The sequence below is a fragment of the Pocillopora verrucosa genome, chromosome 13 (genome assembly GCF_036669915.1).
Source record: "Pocillopora verrucosa isolate sample1 chromosome 13, ASM3666991v2, whole genome shotgun sequence".
NCBI classification, from domain to species: domain Eukaryota; kingdom Metazoa; phylum Cnidaria; class Anthozoa; order Scleractinia; family Pocilloporidae; genus Pocillopora; species Pocillopora verrucosa.
The window spans coordinates 3,601,700-3,629,533 of NC_089324.1; the positions used below are offsets into that span (position 1 = coordinate 3,601,700).

Consider the following 27,834-nt stretch of genomic DNA (forward strand, 5'->3'; position numbering starts at 1 on the left):
AGATTATGGGAGTAAAGTCAAACCTTAAGACAAAGGGGAGTTAAATCTTTAACTCCCAGACCAAATTTGTAATTCTCCTTACTGTCGACCATACAATTCTTATAATGTTAGTTCAGAGAATTTAATATTGGATCAACAAATTATCCCCAAATTGATAGTTTTCTTTATTCTCATCACTTGTCTGGTTGATATGGTATTGATATTGTAAGGAGTAATTCAGTCTTGGTCACCCATGGGAGTGAAAGGGTTTATAAGCTTGGTTTCAGTATGAGTGATGAGTTCAAGTTAACCTCTCTCAAGGCTCTGTACTTTGTGTCTGTCACACACTTTCTTCAACTTTTGTTAATATCAAAGTATTTCACTCAGTGGATACTTAAATTATATCTTCTTGTTACTTTTCTACTTGAAAGTTTATTGATATTGTAAGGAGAATTTCTCTCTCGGTCTCTCATGGGAATGAAAGTGTTAATCATCACAAGAGCTCACTGGAAGTTTATTAATTTCTCAGGTGTTATTTAAATTAAATTTAAAGGAAAGAGGTTTAATGTTCTTGTTATCATTGCAAGGAATGGATTGATGGACTCCCACCTTTATTACACAACCTCAACATTTGGAATGCCAGTGTCTTGACACAGTTATTTAAACTGTAAGTAGACCATGTGTTAGTTTATTTTGGTAGATCAAGGTGGAATGCATGTTAATATGAAGTGTGAAATTATAGCTATCTTTGTTATCTTTTCATATGGGAATTTTGCATTCCCACCTGGCAAATCAACTTCCTCTTTAACATAGTCTGTTGACAATTTAACAGTTGAAAATATGAACCAGAGTGAGCAAATAAAGTGGATAGAGCTTAGATAAGTTGTACATCAGCTGCAACTGCAATTGTTTCAGACATCATTCCTAACTAGTGGGGCATTATGGGCAGCACCATGAGGTTTTAGGCAACATACACATACATGACCAACCAATAGTTTTTCCTTTGTTGAGAATTTGCCACTTTCCCTTTCCCCTTTCTGTTCCCTGTGATTTTGTCAATGTAATCAATTCCATTTTAGATATGGCTTAGTTGTATAGTTTTGCCAGCGATAGAGGCACTTTCCACTTAAGGGGCTGGCTGTTACCATTGGCAATCCATACAAATTGACACAGTTGGTAACAATGTACCTCTTGTTTGGTTTCCCTCTTCAATGGAGTCAGTCACATTTTCATGAATATGTCACGTCAATTAAATCATTTTGACTGGAAGACATTTCACAGTTCACTTTTTGTAATGAAGAAACAATACCTTCCTTGCAGCCATTTGCTCTCAGATCCTTAGGATCATACTTTATGCACTCAAATCAACTTTTCTCTCCTTTTCCCCTTTGTATGCAGTCCATGCTCAATGTTTTTTACCTCAAGTTGTTTAAATACAAATAATGCTCTACTAACTGATGGCTGAATCAGACTAACTTGGTTGTAAATCTTTCATTTGCAGCTATATCAAGCTCACTGTTCACTTGGCAACTCCTTCCAACAAGATTTCTGTAAAGAAGTAAGTTTCCTTAATTAATTAATATGTGGTCTGATTGTCCAGGTTTAGAGTAGAGTAGTCCAGAAAAGGACTGTTTTCTGTTAGAGTGACCAATGTTCTTACAACTTGAGTAGAAGTTGTCATTAGACCCTTGTTATAATTACATGTAAGTTTGTAATATACTTTACTAGAGTTGTAGCTAACAAATTAAGCTTACATTAAGATTGGAAGTTAGTGCTTTACTGAGCATTCGCTGGCCAAGAATCCAGCTGACAACTGTGTTTATCTACCATACAGAAGTATAGGACATACGAACCCTGGTTTATATGCATCTCATTGTGAAAGAACAGTGAGTTGCAAATGGACCCTGTTAGAAGTAAGAACTTGTGAATTTGGTCTAAATTATGGACATAAATTTTGCAGTACTTCAAGGCACCTATAGGAAATTGAAACTTGCTAAATAAGTTGAAATTTCTTAACTCAAGACAGACCTCCATTTGCTATGAACTGCTTTTCTTAATCTGTTTACTTTTTTTTTCCAGTATCTGCAAGTGCCTGAATGTTGGAAAGTATGAGCAAAGAGTATTTGAAGGACTAGAAGCTATGAAACTTCCCTGTGGGAAGGTAATAATTTAAAAATCAAACTTAACATAGCTTTCTTTTCTACAATTTCATTGAGGAAAAAATGAAACATATTAAAGATGAACCCTTTATTTTTTCTAGAAAGGGGTATTTTTTTGTCTTGTAAACAAAGTGTTCAAATTAAAAAAACCATTTTGTTTTATTTTTTCCTATTCAACAGACTGACGAACTTGACTGTTCATCATTTACCTTCGAGCAGTTTTATCAGCTCTACTTGAAAGTTTGTGGCAGGCTTGAAATTGAACAGCTGTGCATTAGGTGGTAAGAAAGGAAAAAAAACATCAATTAATTGTCTCCATTTTCATTTTGAGTGATATTTCATTAGTTATCCTTTATACAAGGTGCCTGTACTGGCATCAGACAATAGTCTGAACATAGCTTTTTGTTGGTGCCTAACCAAAATTTGAGCACTGTGGCCAGATATGGGCACTACCTCCTGGGATGGTACTCAAGTACCTTTGCTGAGCATGGGAACTTGTCTGAACATGTTTTCCTCAGCTCTCTTGTCATTTCTCATGCTTCATGCAATGCTGTCACTGAAATGGCAAACACATATTGCAAACTACAAAAAAGTTGCAGGGCACCAAGCCTTTTGCATGAGTGTGAACATACTCATTCCAGGGTGCTGGGGTGTCTGAACAATAGCCATTTTAGTGCTTAGGTGTGGCACCATGGAATGGGAACCCAGTCTGCAATGGGGCATTAGATATCTTTTGAGCCCAAAATGAATAACTGTTAATTGATCATTTCTTTTTCTGTCAGGGGTGGTGGCAAAGCCCCCTACCTTAATGTCAACCAGCTGGTTAACTTCTTGAATCATGAGCAAAGAGATCCTCGACTGAATGAGATACTCTACCCATATTACAACAGAGAGAAGGCCCTCTCTCTGATATGGAAGTATGAGAAATCTTTGGATAACCTGCAAAGAGGTATGGAATAACCCCTGAAAGGAATAAAACAATGAAATAATGCTTTTTAAATTTCCGCTTCCAAATAAATGATTGATGCAACTTTTTAGAAATAAGTTTTAATGCCTATGATCTCATTAGTAATACTCCTTACTGTCTGCCATGCAATTCTTATGATGCTAGTTCTGAGAGTTTGGTACTGGATCAACTAGAAAATCCTAAAACTTATATTTTTCTTTATATGTATTCTCATCACCTGTCTGGTTGATATTGTAAGGAGAAATTCTGTCTTGGTCACTCATGAGAGTTAAAGGGTTAAGTCATTTTATGGTCACCATTGATTATTGTATCTAATCGACGTTTTTTGTCTGTGTTCTTGTGGTAGATCGCATCACTGTCAATGGACTGACAAGATATCTACTGAGTGACGACAATCTTCTTATGATGCCTAACAGAGTGGAAATTTATCAGGACATGACACAGCCTCTGTCACACTACTTTATTAACTCGTCACACAATACCTACCTTGTGGGTAAGCCACATTTTTTATATCTACCTAAAAAGCATCATGCTAACTGGTTGTGAACTGTGTTGCTCAGATCTGATGCTCTATTGTTCCAGGGCGTCAGTTTGGCGGCAAGTCTTCTGTGGAGATGTACAGGCAATGCCTGCTGGCAGGCTGTCGGTAAGAAGCGTTTTTTATTGTTAACCCTTTAACTCCCAGAAGTGATTAACAAGTAACTTCTCCCTAAAATGTCCATTCACCATCCAGCAAACAGGTAATGAGAATACTCAAATGTATCAGGTAGAAGTTGTTATCTGATCTAACACTAAATTCTTGTAACTTATTTACAAGGAAATGTGTAGCAGCTAGAAGGGAGAATTAACAATTCGATCTTGAGAGTAAAAGGGTTAAAAGCCTCATGAGAGCAACAGAGAATTGTGGAATTTAAATCCTTCACTATATGTAGTTGATTCACCATCCATAGATTTTTCCCCTTTCTCAAAAATGCTCACTCTGCACACCCTAAAATCAGTTTGTATAAAAAATTATTCTACATACTGCTCTCCAAGGTGCTAACAAGGAGACTTTAAACAATCGCGATCTTCTTTGGTTGGTGATCATTTCTTCTATTCTCACAACCCTCATGTTTGATATAAGGGTGATCGCTTAGGGTTAGAAATTAAATGTAGGTAATACTCTTATAGGGGTTATTAAATATTAAAGCTTTGAGTTGTGAGACAACCTATATACACAACTTGCAAGATTGTCTATTTTATTCTTAAATTACATGGAAAATACCAATGTACCCATTGATTTCTTTCTTTAAAGGTGCATTGAACTGGACTGCTGGGATGGGCCTGGTGATGAGCCCATTATAACACATGGCAAAGCCATGTGTACTAACATCATGTTCAAGGTGAGGTTCCCCCTTAACCCCCTCAACACCCTAACATCAGCATGTATATTCTCTATACTGCTCTTTATATATTACCTATGGCAATGACAAGGAGAGTTAAGCTAAAAATCAGGAGCTTTTCAAAAAAGTGATCATTTCTTTTATTCTCCTGGGCCTGTTGTTTGATTCAGTGCTTATGCCTTATTGAGAAGTTAGATACTAGGGTTGAAAGTTTAAACTCCTTAGATCTAAAGAGGAATTCCTTTATCCTGCATGTATCTGTTTCTTTGTAAGTGTGTTTAGAGAATTCTGGGTTACAATGTGTATGTCATCAGTATAAGAGCCTAGTCCAACTAGTTGACTTTCCTGTTCATTCTCCTAACCTGTTTCTTGAATAATGTAGTGAAGTTTTAAAGAGAAGTTTTTGATGTCTTATGATCACTTTGGAAAGTTAAAGGTCTAAGAGAACTATTAACCTTTTAACTCCTAGAAGTGATTAACATAAAACTTCTCCCTACAATATCCATACATTCTTCAGCAAACAGGTGATGAGAATATTCAAACTTATCAGGTAGAAGCTGCTATCTTGATCTAGTACCAAGTTCTCATGGCTAATTTACAAGGAAATGTGTAGCAGCTAGAGGGGAGAATTAACAATCAGATCTTGGGAGTTAAAAGGTTAAAGCACTGAGGAGAAATGGAGTACTGTAAGATTCCCATTGACGACAGCAGTATAGAATTATAAAATAGTGAAATGGTAATGACTAATAAATTGTAACATTATGGTGAAATGTCATTTGCTACCAGGAATTAACATAATTCTTTTGTTGATTTATTGTGCAGGATGTGATAGAAGCAATTCGCGACTCAGCATTTGTGACATCTGAGTACCCAGTGATACTATCCTTTGAGAATCACTGCAGGTATTTAAGCTGATTACGCTATAGTTATTTAAGCATTTATTTAGTTAATTTGCTTGAAATCAAAGGCATTTTTTTACTAATCCATTATTTTTGTTAGCTAGTGTATTTGATAATCACATATTAATTTAATGAAAGTAAATAATAGTGTTATTTCTCCAATTCTTTTAATTGTTATTGGTTAATGTAGCATTTAGTTGTTACAGTAACTTGTGTTTGGTTCTGAATGGGTAATTGTTTTATTCAAGTTTTTCTGTTTTGTTTCAGCAAATCCCAACAACACAGGATGGCTAGTTACTGTACTGATATCTTTGGAGACATGCTATTGAAATTTCCTCTGGAAAGTCATCCAGTAAGTAATTTAGTACCCTTTTGCTCCCAAGATTTCAGATTGAAGTAATTCTCTTTACTGTCTGCTATATAATTCTGGTGATGTTAGTTTGAATAATTTGGTACTTGATAAATTAATGATTCTCCAGTTGATATTTCTTGTTATTCTCATGTATTGTCTGCTTGATATTGTATTGGTGCAATGAGGAGAAATTCTGTCTTGGTATAGTCAAAGGGTTGACTATTTTAAATTTGTTGCCTTGTTTGTGATAAAGGAAAAAACTGCTGTTGACACACTGTAAACTGGAAAAAGTTCAAATAATTTGGGACAATGGCAATAGTGATAATGATAATGATAATGATAATGATAATGATAATGATAATGATAATGATACTGATGATATTTGTAAAGAGCAATATTCAATGGAGTGTCAAATGCAATCTTGGATTGCTTAGTTTTTCCTCTACGCTGTCAAATGATTGGTCCAGAAAACTTGTGGTACTTTCTTAACCCTTTAACTCCCAAGATCATCTTGTTACTTCTCCCCTCTAGCTGCTACACATTTCCTTGAAAAATCAGCAACAAGAATTTGGTGTTAAATCAGGATAATGACTCGTACCTGATAAGTTTGAATATTCTCATTACCTGTTTTCCAGTCATGTGTTTGGATAATTTAGGGAGAAGTTTCATGTTAATCACTTCTGAGAGTTAAAGGGTTAACTAATCAAATTCACAACTAAAACCAATCACAACTTGCTCACCCACATTGTTTCATGCTTCAGGCAGTTTGCTTGTTTTTACGTTGAGTTAACGTTAACTCTTTAATATATTTTCCTTCCTTGATAGCCTGTCTTGATTGATATGGTTTTGGTTTGGTTACAACGCCCAACTGAAGATTGCTCCATTGCTGTTATCTGATTAATTATTAACTTCTTGTTTTTTTTTGTTTTCTCCTCAGATTGAAGAAGGTAGACCACTTCCTTCACCGAGCCATCTCAAAAGAAAAATAATCATCAAGAACAAGAAACTCAAACCAGAACAAGAAATGGAAGGTGAAAAAATAATCCTTTTTAGTTACATCTCCTGCTGAGGGGAGAAGAATTATTTTCATCTTTATTTTGATAAATATAAATATTTTAACTTGTTCTTCAGTAGACCTTAAATTGAGCTACTGAATTTCTTTAATTTTTATTTCAAGTTTTCACTGATCTACAGTATCTTAGCATGGGAAAAAAAAGAAATACAATGTTGCAAGGCTTCAATCAAATATTCTATTAATTATTTTGTCAATTGTTGACTCTGGTCCTTTTTTCCCTTTAGATTTCAGTGAATTGCTTAGTGATTATGAACCCACTGACTCTTCAGGTAATGTGGTGGTCAGATTTGCACAGAAACAAAATATTTATAAGTTTAAAATAGGGTTATTAATTTGACTATCATTCAGATGTTAGCTTATGACAATGTGGGTGATAACTGCATACAAGATGTAAGAACTGGAAAAAATCCAAGAACTGGAAAAAATCCAAGAACTTACATTGAGCTAGGGAGGCACTCAGTTTTGTTGGAATTACCTATTTTGGCCATCCATTGTCAGCCATAACATCTGACTGCTAGGAAAAGGTTGCTAATCAAATTAAGGTTTTGCTGAAATGTATTCTTGTTCATGAATGATCACCATTTGAGAGCAGAATGAAAAAAAAAAGATTGATGATTGAGTTATTTCTTGAAGACTGGTCAGCCACCTCTGGTAACTAGCATTGAAATACTGGCAGTTAGCATTTATTCTTTGGTTCCATTGCCAACCAGCTGGTCTCAATTTCAGATGCTGATAGTTATTTATTTCCATGTTGATATTCTTATTCAGGTTACCGTGCAGGAAGCATTAAGGAAACTGCAATTATTGATGATGAAATTGAAGAGGAGGATGAGGTGCCGGAAAGTGATAATGATGATGATGATGATGATGATGATGCTCGTGACCGATCTGTAAGCTGCGAGGAGTTTGATAAAATTATGGCATACAGTGATAAAATTTGCAACGACCTTTTACGAGAATCTACATCAACTGCGGCAGAAGAATCATCTGATGACAAGTCTGGGACCCTTGATAACATTTCTCAGTTTAGCTCGGAGTCAGATTCAGTGTCAGAGTACTCAAACTTCCTTCTTTCCAGGATTCTTAATGATGCAGGCTTAAATGGTGTATCTAAGGATCTGGACAATACCTTTGTCATGTCAAGGAATAGTAGGAACTTTCTCGAAATGCAAGGAATTGAGTCAGTAGCAGACAGTAGTTCAGAAAGTAGTTCAAGATCGTCAAGAACTAACGAAGAAGGAATACCTTCTTCAGCAAACCGCGTTTCAGGGATCTCTCTGGCTTCAACTTTGAGTGCAACTTCAGATGGTTCCACTGACAGTGAAAGTCTTTCTGTAACGCCAACTGTGACTGTGACAGACAGCGGGGAGACACTTTACAAGTTTCCATCTACCAAAGAAGAAAGTAACACACCTGATGTTGTTCATAAACCATACCGTAGTAATGGCGGGCTTGAGTCTATTAGAGAAGTTTCTGATTCTACCGAAAATGACAATCACAAAGGTGCTGATGATTCCGATGAAAGTTCCTTAAAATCAGAGGGAAGGAAGGTTGATTCAGAGCCTGAAGAAAATGATCAAAAAAATGGGAAAATTTCATCCGTAATTCAGTGCAATGGCAAGGTAGATTCTAAAAGAACTCACCCTTCAGTACAAGGAACGAATTCTGGATCATCATCCTCAAGAGGCAGCAAAGACTATTCTTATGATCCAAAATTCTTTTGCGGAAGGAAAGAGAGTAATGCAAGCACACAAAGTGTGGATTCAAATTTGGAGGATGACGAAGAGCGAGATGTCATCAGTGAATTTAAGAAACGAGAGGAGAAACTGGCCAGCTTTGGAAGTTCACTGAGACTTAATATGGTTGGGGGCAAGAAGGTGGGTACGGATAGTGATTCAAAGTATTTTGATAGAGCTCCTTTGATCAAAACTGTAACAAAATTCATGCACTTGATTTGCTCTCAGCAGCCTGATTTGAGTCCTTATGGGACAATATATTTGTCATGTTTGTAATAGGACTGTGTAATAGAACAGTTTAGGCGATAAGCTGAAATATACAATCATGCGGTTTGATTGGTTCTTACTTATGATCTATTGGAGGACAGATGCAAAGATGACATCACCATAAACAAAATATTGTTTTTTTCTATCATATAAAACAAATAGATTCCATGTTGCCATGGGTCTGTACCCCAATAGATTACAGAAGACATTATGATGTAAAAAGAAGATTAGCAACGCATTTAGCCACAACTCATATGCCACTTTTTTGTTCTTCTAACATTTGACTTCTACAATCTAATCTTTTTTTTTGACTAACCATACTTTGAAATTTTTGTAAAGACATCAAGGGCAGCCAGTCTCACTCCCGAAGACTTGGAATGCTTAGCACAAATGACTACCACATCAACCACTGGAAGCATTCATCCCTTCTTGTCATCATTGGTCAATTACATTCATCCAGTACCATTTACTGGATTTGACGAAGCAGAAAGTAGGTTGAGACATGTTACTGTCTAGTTGTTAGTGTAAATAGAAACCAAAAAGATGGTAAATTTTGAGCTCTGTCATCCCATTCATTTTTTATGGACAAATAAAAAGATTGAAAGATATCTGACTCATTTTGCACTCCAGTGCTCTGTTATTGATCTATAGAGAACTCTTTGACGAAAGAAGTGCACCAGTTACATGACGAATCATTTACTGACTAAGTAAGCTAGGGCAAGACTGGAAAAAAATTGGCTCTTGGTGCTCAAGTCAAATATCTTCCCTACAGGACTCTCCTGCTTAGTCGCACACCCTTAGTAATCCAAAACAGGGGTTAACCCATGGCTTTACTTTAATCTTCAGTGTTAAACCCACCTCTGATGAACTCCACTAGGTGATACCGTGTCGACATAAATTAGAGAAGAAAATGTGTTTGTTAGTATTATTTGTGCAGTGTAAGGTAGCTTCTTGCTGAAGAAATCAGGTAATTAATTTTTGAGCACTTGACTAGAAAGCCAGCTGAGTCAGGTTGTTTTTACCCTTTAAAACCTAACATCAGTATGTTGACAAGGAGAATTTATTTAACAGTTGAGAGCTCCGACCTTTGGTTGGTGATCATCTCCTCTGTTCTCATGACTTTTGTGTTTGATTCAGGGGGGATATTGTAAGGAGAAATTAGATGCCAGTCACTCTCAAGGGCTGAAGGGTTTTGAAATGTAAAATGGTTTCTGTGTTTACATAGCCTGATGTAAACATGCGGGAGGTTGGGAGAACATGAGATAAGCGTAGGAAACCACTCTGCTTCGCGTCATGGTTTTCAGCTTATCTCGTGTTCTCCCAACCTCCCAAGGGTTTACATCAGGCTATGTAAACATGGAAACCATTTTACATTTCTTTTATAAAATAACTAATGAAAGAGTAACGAAAACTGTGTTTACATATGCTAATGTAAAATAGTTTTATGGCCAATCAGAGTGTGTGTACTATTTGAATTATTTTATAAAAACATTTCATTCATATTTAGAGGTTTGAACTGTCTTTGTAATGTTTTCAGTTTGTCCTTGTCTTGAGGCATTAGACACTGTAAATAGTCAATCCTGATATTTGGCTCCTCACATTAAAAAAATTATTCCAGACCAGCCGCTAACCACCCAGTAATTGCAGGTGGTCAATTACTAGATGATTTTGTTTACTTCTTACCCTCTTTTCTTGCAGAAAAGAACTTGTCTCATCACATCTCATCATTTAACGAGTCTACTGGGTTTGGTTTACTGAAAGCAAGTCCAGTAGAATTTGTCAGGTATCCTTTTGTTTGAAGACATTTAGTTTGTGTGTGGAACTATTTTCTGCAGAACAGCAACTATGTTGTTAGAGCCTCCCCCTTTATTTTTTTATGAATTTCCTTGCTTAATTTTTGTTGTCAATACCCCCTTTTATTTACTCACTGAAATAATTTTTCAAACCTTTTTCCTAACATCTTAATGTGATGTGAGTTCTTGTGACATATTGTAGTATTGCTATTGTGCAACAATAAAAATTAAAAATAACAGTAACAATAGTAACGATAATAATTTGGGAAAAAAATTATAATCTGGAAAAATAAAATTGTTGTAAAAAACATACTTTTAGACTAGTTTGCATCTTTGTAAATAAAACTGAAAGATGAACAAAACAAATGATAAAAGTGATCTTTATCCAATGTAATAGTGATCTGAAAACTGTAGGGTGATGTTTATTTTTGCCATTTTTATTCTGAGATTTTATGTTCACTGGAATGTTTGCTAACTGAGTAAAAACAGTTGACTGTTCTTGACTTTTTATATAGATATAACAAACGTCAGTTGTCAAGGATCTACCCAAGGGGGAGTAGGGTTGAATCAAGCAACTACATGCCACAGGTAAGGCGAGTTTGGTTTTTGGAATGGCAAATCTGATTAAGTTTAGTGCTTAGGGAAATATTAATTTGGGGTGTTTTATTACAAAGCTTAGTTAGAATAAATAAACTTGAAATCCAAATATGCAACCTATTTTCTAGAGAACTAGGTTCTGACAGTCATAGTTGTCAAAAAGATTTTGTAAACAGAACTGTTTTACATGTACTGAGTAGGCCATACAAGAGGTCTTGTGGTGTAAAGACTTTTGTGGTATACAATTGCATTTTATGCTCTTGTTTTGTTTTCTCTGCCTTTTCTGCCATCTCGTTATTAAAATATAATTTGCAGAAGTTGAATATATAATTGTCTCACTTTTTACAATCCTTTTCAGGTGTTCTGGAATGTCGGCTGCCAAATGGTCTCTCTCAACTTTCAAACATCAGGTATCATTAGAAGCAACAGTTACTAATTAAAGCAATTTCTTTTTATTTGCGTCATGTTTTCATTTGAAATTTATCTGAGTATTGGAATTGCACTTGGTTACTTGAGGAGAGCAAGCACTTTAATTTGTACAAAAGGCCATTTTCTCCTTTTTAGTAAGGCTTATTTCTACAAGATCATTTTGTAAAAGTACTTCATATGCTTGAACTTATGAGTTTGAATGCTTTTTCATTTTTTGTCAACACAGACTTAGCCTTTCAACTGAATGATGGTAAATTTGAATACAACAAAAGATGCGGGTATGGCATTAAACTTTATTGTGTGTATGGTTGTGGACATCTAGTCTATGTGTAAATGGGTACCGCTCCATTGTCAGTCAGCAAAACCTAACGAAATGTGATTTCGAGGAGTGAAAGTAAACCCAGAAGCTTACAAATTGTAAATTGGAATAAGTGTGGGCAGGCATGGGGACATTAGGCTTGTTAAGATTTTTAATTCTCACAATTGCTACAACTACAATCTGCCATCTCCACACTTTGCAGCCATCACCCACACTTTGCAGCCATCACCCACACTTTGCAGCCATCACCATGTCATTAAGTTAGCACTCATCCCTAGAGGAAAAACTTCCCATCATAAAGCATTATATGAATTCTCATGATATATTGCTATTATTAAGAGTTGATTGGCTTCTCCAACATCAATGATACACCAAGTTTGAGTCACACAATTGTTTTGTGGTACTCTGTAGGTATCTTCTCAAGCCTGATCTCATGAGACGGTCTGACAGGCAGTTTGATCCATTCACTGAATCAGTTATTGATGGAATGGTGGCTGCTTCAGTTGTTGTTAAGGTATTTATCATGAGGGGTAATGTTTAGGGTGATTTGGGTTGGGGGGTGTCACAATGATGAACTTAATCTGTGGATAAAGTATACTCAGCCTTTGAACAAATGATGCCTGAAGGGTAACTTGACATGAAACAACGTCCCTTAGAGGTAAATAAATAAGCACCACAGGATATCCAAGCTTTTTCATGCTTCAGACATTGGGGTGAGCTGTAGTGGCACTTCAATAATTAAAAACATTTCTGATATTACATGGTACCTTTTTAGGTGATATCAGGGCAGTTCTTGTCAGATAAGAGGATAAGCACATGTGTTGAAGTGGATATGTATGGCCTTCCTACTGATACACTGCGGAAGAAGTACAAGACAAAATTTGTACCAAACAATGGCATGGATCCAGTTTATGAAGAGGATTCATTTGAATTCAGACGGGTAAAATAATCGCAGTTGTGTATGAAAGAAATTTGGATCATCTTTTAGTGGTTCCCTCAGAAAGAGGAGGTGTTTAAATGAAGGCAGTTATTACAAAGGTTATACAGAGGAACACTTTTTCATGGAACATCCTTGAGACCAGGAAAAGTGTCCCCTTTTTGGTGATGTCCCTGAAGATAATAGATACTAAGGCTGTGGTGTAGAATGTTATTCGGTGGCATCCTTGGGACCCCTGTGAATAGATGTTCCTTTTCAAGAAGATAACAGATACAAAGGTTATTTGATATAACATTCATTCAGGGGCCACTCCTGGGACTAGTAAAGGTCTCCTCTGATTGGAAGTGCCCAGGAAATGGAAGTAACAGATACACAGGTTACACAGTAGAACCTGGATACAGGGCCACATTGGGGACAGTAGATAGCACCCTTTGAGTATAGTACCTGGGTAATCCAAGTCTGTTGTACTTCTTTCCTTTTGTTCAACAATAAGGGTACAAATGAATAAAAAAAAGATCTTTGCTGTAATGAACACTACTTATTGTAAGCAGTAGTGAAAATAAGTCCTGAAAAAGAATTCAGGCCTTTATAGGATTTGGAAACAATACAATTTTGAAATCATTCTACATACAAGTTGATATGATGGTTTCAATTGACTATCAATTTGGTTTTTTGCTGTAGGTTGTGTTTCCAGAACTTGCACTTTTGAGATTCGGCGTTGTAGATGACAACGATAAACTGATTGCCCAAAGGGTTATTCCATTAGATGGTTTACAGTCAGGTAAGAGCTTTGTGTCATTAGGCCAGTAGTAGGGAAGATTCAGTCTGGTGGTTGATGTGATCTTTTTGTTAAGTAAAATGAATCAAGGCAGTAGGTTTTTAAAGATACTGTGGTGCTGGGTCAGTGGGGGAGTATAAAACAAGATATTTCAGTGGTACCAACCGAGTTGATATCTTAATTGGTCATCCTAAAGAGTTTCAAAGCTGACATTTCAGCATCAGCCTTTCGTTAGAGCGAATGGCAAAGGGCTAAAGCTCGAAACATCAGCTTTGAAGCTCTTTACAATGACCAATTAAGATATCAACTCAGCTTATATCAAACCCCCACCTCCAGTTAAAACTTATTCCAGTTTCTTTAGAATGAGGCATTTGGGAGTATATCACTACTTTCACCCAGCCCCCCCACAATAGGATGCTAGTCCATCACAATATTACCCTCCTGCATTTCATCAGGCTTCCCAGGCAATTGCTGGCACCTATTTATACTCCTGGGTGGAGAGAGACACTGTATAAGAGAAGTGTTTTGCCCTAAAACACAACAGTTTGACTTGGCCAGGTGTGGCACTCAGATAACTTGACCAGGGGTCCAGCATAGTAACCATTAAGCCAACCCTTAAACTTTGATCTGTTCAATTGCTTGAGTCACAAATCAGTTTGAAGTCATGTTTGGGAAACCATCAGTAAAACTTTTCAGTGTTTGCTATTTTCAATGATACTCACGGCTATTTTCCTTTTTTTGGGTAGGATTTCGCCACATTTCCTTGAGAACAGAGAACAACATGCCATTACCATTAGCAACATTGTTTTGTCAAATTTCCCTCAAGACATACATTCCTGAGAGATATACAGGTTTGTTATCAACCCTTCAACCCCTAAGAGTGACTAATATCTAATTTCTCTTTACAATATCACCCCTGAATCATGCAGTAAGATTATGAGAAAGATGAAAATTATCAGCAGCTAAAGAAGCTGTTAATTGTTACACAAATTCTCCTTGTCAGTGCCTCAGGGAATGTGTAGGGAATAGTATGAAGAATACCTCTTAATTATTGATGTTAGGTTTTAATCAGATAGTGTTAGCTATGCTTTGTGTGGATTGCATTGTACCATTGTCTCAGACTCTGTAAATTTCACAAGGAAGCAATGAAAATTGTACCTGTAAGTGATCTCATCCTAAATTTTGTGAAAAGTTATATGTTCTCCTGTGTGCTGTCCTAGTGATTCAAAGGCTTTAATTTCTCATGTTTGATTTTTTGTCCCAACAATAGCCATAGTTGATGAACTATCAGAGCCAATAAAGTACCAGTCTGCTGTGGACAAGAGAGCTGCTCAAATGGTTGTGTTTGGCATCGATGAGGTAACGTTTTCATTGCTTGTCCAAGTACTTTCTGCTGTAGCTGCCACAAGCGATGGGCAGATGATAAGCACCTTTAACCCCAAAAAGTTACTTGCATCTAATTTCTTTTAACAATATCATCTATGAATCAAACATTTTCACTAGAACAAAAGAAATGATCACCAAGTAGAGGAACTCTTGATCGTTAAACAAATTCTCCTTGTTAGCACCTTCAGAAATGTATAGAGAACTGTATGGAGAATATGAATATTGATGTTAAGGTGTAAAGAGTTAAACTTGATAAGGGAAAATTTTCAAAAATCTTTCATCAAATCAAGGAAATATTCCTAGGTTGAAAAATTCCTTAAATCCCTCTACTTGTGGGCCGTGCATTAGCTTTACTAGGAGGATTTACATGCTGGGACATCAACAGCAATGTTAGTATTTTGCCAATAGAATAAGGACAATATTTTACCCTTTCACTTCTGAGGTTCAAGTCATCCTTTTCCTCAGTGCATGCTGTAAGATTTCTGTTTGTGCATGGAAGGTGAATCAATGCGATAAGCTTATATCCTCCAGTTCATGACTTGATTTATTCTAACTTGTTACCCTGTGTATCCATAATATGCTGATAATGTAAGGAGAAAGTATGTCTCGATCACTCGTTAGAGTAAGGGGGGTGGGGCAGGGAATTGTAAGAAAAGTAATTTTTTGCTTTCTAACAAGTTATATAAATCTTTGTGTTTGTTAATATCATCCTCAACTGTATCTGGATTTTGTTTGTTTTAATTGATAATAATTTAAGGTATTTTCATATATTTATCTGCAGGATGAAGACCCCCACAGTAATTTTGCCTCATTTTTAAAGTTTTCGCCTTCATCTAATTCCTTATCAAGAATAAAGAATGCGGCTTCCTTGACTTCCATCACTACTGCTGGTGGAATTTCACCTGCTCCAGCTCGACCTCGGGAATCTGTTGTGACACTGAATTATGGTGGTGCAAGATCCTCATCAGAACTTACCCTTATCGAGAGTAATGTTCCAAAGAAACGTAAGTTAATAAGTCTCAGGTATTTCTGCTAGACTACCTAAACTTGCTGTTTCAGCAAAACTATCCTCTAACTGGTTTTCATTAGGGTACCATGGATAGTTTCTCAGTGCCCACAAGGCACCAGAGAATGTGGATTTTAGCATATATTATCTAAAGTACACCAGCAAAATCCTGATGGACTGAAATAATTTTGTTCATTCAGACCTGGAGAATGTTCCCCATGGTTCTTTATGCCATTGGCAAGCAACCATGTATCTTGATGGAAACCCTGTCATCTTGAATAGTTAAATCTCTTTAAAAAAATTAAAATACAGTAAGGAAGAAAAAGCTTAACCCTTGAATTCCCATGAGTGACCAAAACAGAATTTCTCCTTACAATATCAATACAATATCAAGCAGACAAGAGATGAGAATAAAGAAATAGTAATATCAATGAGGGACTATTAGTTGATCCAATACGAAATTCTCCAAATTTACATCACAAGACCTATATAGCAGACAGTAAGGAGAATTATTAAAGAGATCTTGGGAGTTAAAGGGTTAAGGAAGCCAAACTAGGATGTGTGGCAAAAGTTTTGTTAGATTGCAGCTACAGATCTGAAGCTTGCCTATGCAGTGGCAGTTGAATCATGCAGTCTTTCTTTCTTTCTCTCTTTTTTTCTCATTTTTGATGCAGATGACTTTAAGTTTTCCCCAGTAATTGTTGAAGAACTGAAAAAGGATAAGGTAACTATCACTGACTCTTGCTTGATCTTTGTTAAAATTTCTAAAACACGCAAAGGAGTTAGCTTAATGATCCAAGTTAAGGGCTTGAATACAGGGTAACTGTCAGAGTTTTCTTTTGGTGTGAAGTTGGGTATTTTTGAGAATATAGGTGGTTTAAATCTTGATTCACTAAATTGTCTTTGTGGCAGTTTCTTTAATTGATGACTGATTTAGCTTGTAAAGCTCTGCTGAGCAATGTTGACAGCAAAGCCCTTAGACCCTCTGACTTGTATACAAGCAGCCCAGCAAGTCAGGCATTCTGAATCCAGCCTTTGGATTTTAAGTTTTAAATAAAATCCAATGAAGTCTGCAAAAATCTGGTAAATTATTTTATGACATTTGGAATAATAGCAAATTCCAAACTATGTATCTCCACAAGGTCTAACAAGTTCAGGAGAAACAGTTAATGGATGCTCTGATATTTGATATGCATGTATAATGATGGGTTTGTGCTTTTTATATCTTTCTAGACATTTCTCAAGGTTTTCAAAAGACATCAAAAGGAAAATGAAACTCTTGCAAAAAAATACACCAAGGTGAGTGACAAACAACCTGTTGGAAAAAAAAAGAGTGAAAAGAAACTTTTTAAAAGCATGAAAAATGTACCCTGGCTGGTTCTTCAATCTTTGTTATAAATGGTTGCTGCATGGATTGACTTATTCAATGTTACTTGAGTTAGAGAAACGACAAGTGGCAAAGAGGTGGACTTAAAAGCAGATGATTAATTGGGGGAGGGGGGACCATTTGTGTGGACATGTAGACAAATGCTTAATTGTTTGGAAATTTTTGAGGAATTAGGAAAGATTGTTTTGGGTGAAAGTAAGGCACTGAATGAAAGAAAGCCAAAGGGGATTGGTGATGGTGATGATAAATTAACTTCTTACCTTGTAGGAGCGTACAGCCATGCAAAGGATTCACACAGGAGAACTTGAAAAGCTCATAACAAACTATGAAAAGATTAAAGTGACTGCCATAAAAACACATGAGCGAGCACTCAAACGATGTGGGTAAGTAAGATCGATGTGGGTAAATAAGTAAGGAAGCAACGTTATACTGAATAGTGGTGCAGAGAAAACTACATATCTTCTTTTTAAACAGCTTTTAAAATTGTGTATGTTTTAAATCTATCACTACAATTATTATTATTATAATTATTTTTGCAGAGAAGAAAGGTCAGAAGAGCTGAGAAGAGTTCACGAGAACAAGATGCTTTATCTGAACAAGACTCAAACTGACATGGTAAAGGAAATACTTGATATTGATAAGTTATTAGATAACAGTCATGTATACAAACCTGATTAATAATTATAGGTTGTTAGAAACATCTAAGTCAAGGGCAGTGCATTAATAGAAAACTGAAGTGTGACAGCACTAGACTATAAACTAGGATGGACAGATAGTGGGATAAATAGACAGAAAGACAGATTGCAACAGACAGACAGACAGACTGACTGACAGACTGACAGACACACTGACAGACATACAGACTGACAGACAGACTGACAGACAGATGACAGACACAGAGAGATAGAGACAGGCAGACAGGAAGGCAGCTAGACAGACAGATAGAGAGTTAGATAGACAGACAGAAAGATAGACAGACAGACTGAAATCTGATGAGACTGTTTTGTCTGTGAATGAATGTATAGGCTGACCAACCCGCTTACCCACTAAATAATGGTATCAAATAGAATCTGTACTAAGTGAAGAGCATAAACAAACAAAAGTGTTTTTTCATAGTATCGTTATGACAGTGAACAGAATCATTGATGTTTATTATTAATAACTTTCAGGCAAAGCAAAAATTAACTGCCCAGACAGAGGAGTGGATAAATATGATTAACCGACAAGTTGAGGAAGAGATTGCCCTCTATGAACCACAAGCAGATATGGTACGAATAATTTGCTTTTGAAGCTTTTCTTGATGAGTTGTCACATCATATCATTCCAGAGAACAGTTCTGAAATCCTTCAACCAATTTCTAATTACCAAAATGTAATTACAGCAAAATATCTCAAGAAGTGATGTTGTATTCAACTTGTATAATGGCATATGCATGAAAAATTAGCACCTTTAATCAATTCTAAGACCCAATGGCAAACCAGTCATAGTTTGGGAACCCAGTTTTTTTCCACTCACCCCTTCTTCCTACCTCTCTTGCCTCAGCTGGGGGGTGGGGGGGAGTAGTTAGTGGGAGTGGCAACCATCGATTGAAACCCTCATATGGATGATTTCAATGCTATTGCCATACTAGGAGGGATGGGTCATGAACTCAATACCCTCCTGTCAGTTTGAGCTATTTGTGTGAACCAGTTGAATGTTTAAGAGTCTGGAACAACTGAATCATTAATATTACTGCATTTATTTCTTTCCCACAACTGCAGTGAAGTTAAGTTTTAATCTTTTCCAGAGAAAATTAAATTAAATTATTTTTACAGCAACTTGAGACATTGAAGAAAGTGATGGATTCTGTTCATGAAACTCAAGTAAAAGAAGTTATGGCAAGACATGAAAAGTAAGTATTTGTAGCATTTTTAAAACTTTCATCAAACAAAGGCACAGAAATACATATTGTCATATCAACATCTGACTGGAATTTGTGAGGGAACTTCCTTTAAAGGTGCATATCTTTAGTTTTGTTTCTTTTTGTATGTTTGTTTTCTTTTTATAGGGAAAACATTGAGATAACAAAGAAACAGACAAAGCAGTCAATGGAATCTGCCAAAGCCCTGGCACAGGACAAAAATATCCAATCTAAAGAGGAAAGGGACAGGTATTAGTATGATTAATTTTCCTTTAGTTATTATCAAACCAGACTGCTATTAAGGGTGGGAGACATATTGATTATTATAGTAACATTGAGCTTATATTATAATAAATTTTCATCGACCACTCCCCTAATGTGGCTTTCCAGGGCCAATTTCGGGGTTGCTGACAAAATTCACTGGATGAAAAGTAGTGATTGTCAGCTGGATTTGGCCAGAAATCACTTGATAAAACACAACAGGCACTTAAATCACTTGGTAAAGCACAGCGGGCACTTCAGGTTACACACTTACAATGGTGCGATATGGAGTGCTATCTTTGAACTGCCCCAATTAAAATTTCTTCAGGCAGTCTAATTAATGAACTTCATCACCCTGCAAAGTAAAACATTTCAACAGGATGGAGGAGAGAAAAGTCTCTGTCCTCCTATCTCTTAACCCCCCCCCGTCACTTTTTTCAGTCTGGGTGTTAATAGTTTATTGCCATAAACATGCCATGGGCAGTATTAAGATGGCAAGAACATAATATCCTGTCTTAGGGCATTTATTTTGTAGTAAAGACTTACCTGGTTTCCTTTTCTCAGGAGACAGAGAGAGCTAGACAAGCAAAACCTCAAACAATTTGTGGATGAAAGGCAAAGGGTAAGTTAAACAATTTACCCTCAATGCGTGTTCCCAAGGGAAACAGTTAGTTTGGGTTTTCTAACATTATTTAATATGCTTTCTCAAGTGAAACATTGAGACTCATGGGGAATGAACTTTTCCCCCAGGGAAAATGAACTACTTCCCCCAGGGAAAATGAACTACTTCCCCCAGGGAACAGACACACAGTGTATTGTAAATAGTTATGTATCAAAAGAATGTGAAAGAAACAGAGACACAAAAAAGTTATGGGAAAATTTAACAGGATATCTCTTGCGTATATAGGCTTGACCTAAAACTTACAGTATATCTAAATCTGTTCTCCTTTCTAGTTGTCAAAGAGACAAGAAAGAGAACTTGAAGAACTAAAAAACCAGCATAAAGAGGAGAGGAAGAACTTGGAAGTTGAATTTCAGAAAGTAGGGAAATGATTTTTTTAATTCTTTGTACTATCAGTTAAAACTCTGAAAACCGTGGATTTTTGTAGAAAATGATTTTGTGGAAAATTTGTATTTTCTACAAAACTAACCTTTTCCTCAGAAGTTTTCCACCCAAAATTACAGATCTTTTGGTTAAATGATAAACACCCATAAACTCTATTCAAGTCTGAAACAAAGAAAACATTAAACCATCTGGGTCAAAATTTACCATCTTTTTATTCATTTATTTGTGCACATGATACTTCAAACATTGCTGATTAGAGCAGGGTGCAAAACTCGTCATCTACCTGTGAGTTAATGGTCTTCAGCTCAGTTGTGATGTGATTGTGTCATCAATGGGAAGGTCTCATTGTAACAATAATTTATTACTGTTAATTTCTTTCTTTACGTAAATTGAAAAAACACTTTTTCTATCTCTCTAGGTTGTGTCAGAAAACATGGACGAAATCAAGACAAATGGTGAGAAGTCTAGGAAAGCTATCCACACAGCATTCCAGACTGTTTTACCAACACACTGAAGTGGAACCTTAACAGTAACTTTAACCTTTTGTATATAAGTTAATACTGCAGGTCAGTATTGAACAAACCTTAGTTTGTAATGTATATAATATTAAAAAAATTTACCTCAGGGCAGGCAAGCAGACAGTTTTCCCTGTTTCAATCTTAGTTCAAAACAGAGTGATATTTATAAGTAAGAAGAACATGATATTTTATTGGTTATGGAGCTCTTAAACTGGAATCAATTTACGTTAAAAATGCTTAGATGAAGGAGGTTAATGCTGTATTGGTATTGCAAATATATATACCCGTGGTATTATGGACAAGTCTACTTGATATTTTCTCCCAGGAAGTAAGCATCAGATGGTTGTTTTCAATTTTAACTGAAACAGTGGAATGGAGTATGTAATAGTCAGAATATACTTTATCTTTTGGGTTGGTTTTTAGAATTAAAGGTTGGGAACCCCAGGTAGGTGAGGTAACCTGCCCAGCTGTGGTCAGAAAATAGCCCGTGTCTACATATACAGGTAATCTTTCAACCCTGGAATCTCAAGGTGGTTTCTAGAGGCTGTTGGTGCATAGCTAGGCAGTTACCCCACCTGGAGACATTTGCATGCAATTGGGACCCTAGCTGATAGGGTTAGCTTTCCTGCCAGACATAGGCAACTTGGATGGGGTGGCCCACCTAGGCAGGTTTCCTCATCTTGGTAGGTTACCTCACCTACCTCATCATGAAAACAGGCCATGTCACTTTGATATTAAAATTCCTGATACAGTGGGTAAAGTTTTCATGCTCAATATCAGTTTGATCTTCAGTGCACCATGTCTGTCATGTGCTTACTTATTTCAATTATTTTAAAAGGGTTAAAAAGTTGTCAAGACAAGTTATTTTAATTTATTCATCAATGTACTTTACAACAATGTAGCAAGTGAGTGTCATGTCCTCTTCATGCAAAGTAAGCTTTATCTCCAACTTAATTTATAGTCGAGGCATTTGGGAATTGTGGTGTAGTTTTTAGACTATTTTAATTCATTATTTTGTTTGGCAAAAGAAATTGAGAAAGCTCTGCTTCTTCAGATGTACGTGTACATACTGTGTGAAAAGTGAACTTGGACATGAGATGTATGGGATATTTGGCACTAAGAAAAACTTGGTGTTGCTTAATTAGTTGTAAAGGCTCTGTAACTTTATACAAAACATATTGGAAAAGGAAAAAATTACTAATATAAAAATGAGATAGCAATGATTTACATTAAAAGTTCCATATAAGTGTGGAAATTAATAAAATTAGGTATTACATATTTTGATATAGTAATTGATTTTAAACAAAAATCCAAATTAAAGCTTCACTGTTCAATGAGTAAATATCAGTGAAAACTTAGTAAATTATATTACCATATGACCCCTATGGCCCTGTGTGGGTTAGCTTGTATTGAAAAACATAGAGGTAGAGCCTGAAATGTAAAGATATTTTCCTGTTTCCTTGTGGTTAGATTGTCACTAACTGCTGTGAATAAGATGTCTTATCTTCACATGAGAAGATGGCAGTGTTGTGAACACTATGTCAAAAGGGTATCAATTTTGTGCTTTTCATTGAGGCAGTATTACTAAAGGTAAATTTGACTTTTTTAGACATGAAAAAATGTGACTAAGGCTAAAATGGAATTTCTGCCTTCAAATCACTGCATCAGATGCCTTTTAAATGTGTTCAAGCAATCTCTTCTTGATCGGACCATTTTATTAATATCTACATCAATCTATTTATAAACATCAAATATCTCATAAAAAACATGAAAAAATTGCCTAACCACTTTTGGATACAAATTTATTGTGATTTCAATGATAACTCTAACTTTCTCCTTGATAGAGATGTTCCGTCAGTGAATTTAAGCAGGAAGTTTAAATGTACAAAAAACAGCAAAAATACCACCTGATTTTTCTCATTTATTAATAAATCCTAAACCCTTTCACTCCCAAGATCTGATTGTTAATTCTCCCTTCTAGCTGCTACACATTTCCTTGTGAATTAGCCACAAGAATTTGGTGTTAGATCACTGCGTAAAGCAATTATTGGCTGTGTAGAGATGTAAAGGAGTTCTGGTTTTTACTATTGGTTTTTTTCCCTAAATGTCATGCTTAACCTCACTAGTCCAACTTTTTAGAATGAAATTTGTATCCATTAGTGGCCATGGCTTCATCTGATTTATCAACAAAATTTTATTTGGTAGTATTTTGAGAGAACCATATGACTATGATTTTACAAATGTGCCCTATGTAGTTAATTGTATATAATAACAACTGTTGGTGCTGTGTTGCATCTTTCTACTATTAATATACATAATAATTTACCAGATGTTTTCATTTTGTTGATGTGTATATTTGTCTTATAGAGGGAGGTCATCTTTTAACCTGTAGTATATATTGATTGTTATGTAATATTTAAAGCTATTTTAAATGATGAAAAACAAAAAAGCTGACACAATTTTTTTTTTAGGATAAGCAATAGTCAGAAAGATTGTAAATTCCATGTTATTAACTGCGAGTTAACCCTGTGACTCCCAAAATCTTGGTAGTAATTCTCCTAACAGTGTGTCACAGTTCTTGTGATGTTAGTTTGGAGAATTTGGTATGTGACCAACTTATAATCCCCTGCTGGATATTGTATGGATATTGTAAGGAGAAATTCTGTCTTGGTCACTCATGGGAGTTGAGAGTTAATTATCATAAATGTTTTGTGTAGTTTGCAGTAAGAGGTTGATCTGCAGTTTGCAACTTAAGTCTGAGCCCTGAGTTTTTGTTACTTAACCTTTAACTCCCAGATCAAATTTGTAATTCTCCCTACTTTTAACCGTACAATTCTTATAATGTTAGTTCAGAGAATTTAGCCTTGGATCAACTAATTATCCCCAAATTGATATTTTTCTTTATTCTCATCTCTTATCTGCTTGATATAGTATTGACACTGTAAGGAGAAATTCTGTCTTGGTCACTCATGGGAGTTAAAGGGTTAATTTGTTGGTCTTGGAAAGTTTTGTAATTGATATGTAACCCTTTCTGTAAAGCAAAAGTGATTGAAATGCTTACATTAATGATCCAGTTACAGGAACAATTTGGTTCATTTGAGGCAGATAATTTTTGTGAAAATCTTTGTCATTGCAGCAACACTTAATCTTGCAGCATGTTGCTCAAAGTCAACCTCTGGTGATTTAGTTACAGGTCTGATGTGTGAGAGAAATTGTTGTCAGTAGTTCTTTGATTATTGGTAAAAGATTTATTATCAAGAGAAGATGCTGATACTTAATTTCATTGTAAGAAAACAAACTCATTTGAATAAAGCGTCTGCTTTAGAGAAAAATCATGTGTCCTAGTGGAATGGGGTCTGTTTTTATGGTTATTTTGCCTGGACAGCGATGGCTAGTTGTTTAACCTTTTCATCCCCAGGATCTTGTCAGTAGTTCTCCTTACTTTCTGTCATTATTATGATGTTAGATGGAAGAATTTGATAACGAATCAACAAGTAATCCCGTAATTGATATTTTTCTTTATTCTCTTCATTTGTCTACTTGATATTGTATTAATACTGTAAGGAGAAATTCTGTCTTGGTCACTCATGGAGTTAAACGGTTAAGTAGAAGTGTTTTTGGCTCGGGGGAGGGATGGGTGGGTACAGAGGATTCTTGTTTCCAAGGAAACTCAAAAGGTCCTTCTAAATGTCTTCTTTGTAAACAACTCCAAGTTGTCGGCGAATCTCATCCATCCAACGAAAAATTCTTTCAGTTGTACTCCAGGGCATGGTGGAGTTCTGTGTTTCAGAAGACAATAAACTTTTTCTGACAGCTTCAATTTCATATCTAGAAGTGCAAGAAGAAGTAGAAAGACAGTAGTTGTACTTCGAGTGTGCTGTTCATGTTGACACTTCTGACTTATATATCTTTGTCATGGTTTATAGATAATTTCAGGTCAAATTGATTTTAACCCTTTAACTTCCAGATCAAATCTGTAATTCTCTTTACTGTCAACCATACATTTCTTATGATGTTAGTTCGGAGAATTTAGTATTGGATCAACTTATTCCCAAATTTATATTTTTTTTATTCTCATTACTTATCTTGTTGATATTGTATTGATATTGTAAGGAGATATTCTGTCTGTCACTTATGGGGGTTGAAGGGTGAACCAGCTTAATATGTTTTCCCTTTGGTCTGAGTACACTACCATACTCTACACAAAATAAAATACAGTTCCAGCTAGCAGAAATCATTTTATAATTTAGATCTTTGAAAACAACAACTTTTCCATCTGTATGGTAATTGGGTAATAATCAATATCACCTGTCTCTTGTCTTTGAAAGTGAGATTGTTGTCCCCAAGAGGATAGCAGGTAAATTTCTAAAGAAGCTGATGTTTAGAGTGTAAGCCCTTCATCGGAGTGAAAGATGAAGGGCTGATGCTTGATACATCACCTTAACCCTCTCACTCCCAAGATCTCATTAGTAATTCTCCTTACTGTCTGCCATACAATTCTTATGATGTTAGTTTAGAGAATTTGGTATTGGATCAACTAATAATCCCATAATTAATATTTTTCTTTATTCTCATCACCTACCTGCATGATATTGTACTGATATTGTAAGGAGAAATGTTGTCTTGGTCACTAGTGGGACTTAAGGGTTAAGAAACCTCAGAGTTACAGGACATACTCAGCTCACCTCATTCCTGTAGAGTTCACAAAATTCAAAGGCATACTGGGCTTTGGTAGAGGGTATTCTTTTGTTCCAGCTGGTGATGTAAATTTGGTTGCACAATGGAATGGTGAATGAATTGTAAGTGATCCCTGTGATCCTGCAAATACAGCTTCATTTGGAAGCTGAGCAGCTGAAAATCACATAAACAAATATGCTATGATCAGCTGAATGCCAGTCGTCTGTTATCCATTGACTGCTGTAGACAATCCAAACAGCTTAAACATACCCCAGGATGAATTCACAACTTTTGCTTTCCCTGACGTTTTCACTCCAAAGAATGACTAGCATCTAATGTCTTCTTACAATATAACCACTTAATCAAATATTAAGGTCACAAGATTAAAGGAAGTGACCACCATCTTAAGAGACCCTTGATTGTTTAACAAATTCTCTTTATCAGGTCCTTGGGAGAATGATGAGAATATGCATACTGATGTTAGTGAGTAAAAAAGGGAAACATGGATTTTGTGCCAAAGTTATAACTTTTCATTTGATTTCACTACATAATCAATTTCGGACTTTCTCTCAGACTATCCAGGAACAAGATAGCTGCATATATGTGATCTTTTTTGACTGGGCTCAGTTGTTTGAAGGCTGATTAGTGCTAACCCATGGATAAAATATAATATGGGTTTCTTTTTTCCTTTGTTCAAAAGCCTATCTGGGATAATTTTACCTAAGTATTCTTTGTGGGGCATCCAATTATCAGATTGTAAACGAAAAGAATCCTACTAAATTTCCTTTTAAGGCTTTTTAGATCTGAAAAAAAACTTCACAATAACCCTGGGGTTATCTTAACCCAGCTTTGAACAACTCAGCCCTAAGTTTTTGGCTGACAGTACTTACCCATGCTTATGGTTAATGAAGCTGTTCTGTTTTCTGCATAAAGCATTGTTATTGTTACCGTCGAATCTACACCAGCTGGTGTTTTCTGACCCATGGCAGATATACTTGTAGGTTCTTGACCACCAAATATCATATCAACAATATTCAAACAATATATTCCTACGTCCAGAAGTGCACCTCCACCCATGGCAGGGTCTTGTAAGCGTTCTACATGATCTGCGCTTATTCCAAAAGAAACCATAGCAACTCGAATTTCTCCGAGAATGTTTGAGTCTACCAGGTTCTTAACTTCCGCATAAAGTGGAAAAAATCTTGTCCATAGTGCCTGGAAAAATAAATTTTTTGTGGGTGATAATAAGCATCACAGGGGTACCATCACAGTTGCCATAATTAATAACCAAAGAAGGCTTTTGGCTTTTAGTGGAGCGTCCAAGCTTGCAATCCCTTGATTCCCGATCAGTAAACAACTAATGATCTTGCTGATTCATTTGAATTAAACCACGTGAAAATTTAAATTTTGATTAGAAAACCCTGATGTTGGATGATCATCAGCGAAACTGACCCATACTTCTAGCTGTAAATAATTTTATCAGAAATATATAATTTTTTCACAATTTTCGATAGCTGTCGGAGGGAAAAAGACATTCCCCATCCATGGCTGCGTCACCCCAATCCTCCTGTGACTCACCTCCATAATGAAAAGTCCTTTCACCTTCGCCAGATCAAACAATTCCTTGGTGTTCCTAAGATTCAGGGTAATGGGTTTTTCACAAAGGACATGCTTTCCGTGACCAAGTGCCAGTTTACAAAGCGATGCATGCTCTGGATGGATAGTACCGACATAAACAACCTCCACATCTTCGTCTTCCGCGAGTTCCTTGTAAGAACCGTATGCTTTTACGATTTTATGTCTCACTGCAAATTCAGTTGCTCTCTCTAGGGAACGAGAGGATACTGCAACTACTGTGTGTTCGATTTCTGGTAATGTTTTCAATGCCACCATGAAATCGTGAGCAATTCGACTAGCGCCCATTATGCCCCACCGCGTACTGTTGGAAGCCATTTTGCTTTGTC

The 27,834-nt window shown here is 36.0% G+C and overlaps 2 protein-coding genes across 2 annotated transcripts; one reads left to right on the forward strand and one right to left on the reverse strand.

The window, feature by feature from the left end:
• The first annotated feature begins 572 nt into the window (after positions 1-572).
• Positions 573-24,525, forward strand: LOC131768355 (1-phosphatidylinositol 4,5-bisphosphate phosphodiesterase beta-4). The gene is made up of 34 exons (XM_066160125.1): positions 573-646; positions 1,481-1,537; positions 2,059-2,140; positions 2,319-2,419; positions 2,921-3,087; positions 3,452-3,598; positions 3,688-3,751; positions 4,400-4,487; positions 5,310-5,389; positions 5,654-5,738; positions 6,676-6,769; positions 7,038-7,082; positions 7,582-8,690; positions 9,156-9,306; positions 10,515-10,599; positions 11,125-11,197; positions 11,565-11,616; positions 11,862-11,913; positions 12,366-12,468; positions 12,730-12,894; positions 13,573-13,672; positions 14,416-14,520; positions 14,940-15,028; positions 15,837-16,059; positions 16,736-16,785; positions 17,295-17,360; positions 17,716-17,831; positions 17,988-18,063; positions 18,618-18,716; positions 19,263-19,339; positions 19,496-19,597; positions 20,174-20,231; positions 20,564-20,650; positions 21,094-24,525. Exons 3-34 carry the CDS (start codon positions 2,120-2,122, stop codon positions 21,187-21,189), a joined length of 4,026 nt encoding a protein of 1,341 aa, XP_066016222.1. The 5' UTR covers positions 573-646; positions 1,481-1,537; positions 2,059-2,119; the 3' UTR covers positions 21,190-24,525.
• Positions 24,515-27,823, reverse strand: LOC131768394 (trans-1,2-dihydrobenzene-1,2-diol dehydrogenase). Its single transcript, XM_059084131.2, has 4 exons — positions 27,449-27,823; positions 26,761-27,085; positions 25,879-26,044; positions 24,515-25,021 (listed from the first exon to the last, which is right to left on the reverse strand). Exons 1-4 carry the CDS (start codon positions 27,821-27,823, stop codon positions 24,877-24,879), a joined length of 1,011 nt encoding a protein of 336 aa, XP_058940114.2. The 3' UTR covers positions 24,515-24,876.
• Positions 27,824-27,834: the final 11 nt, after the last annotated feature.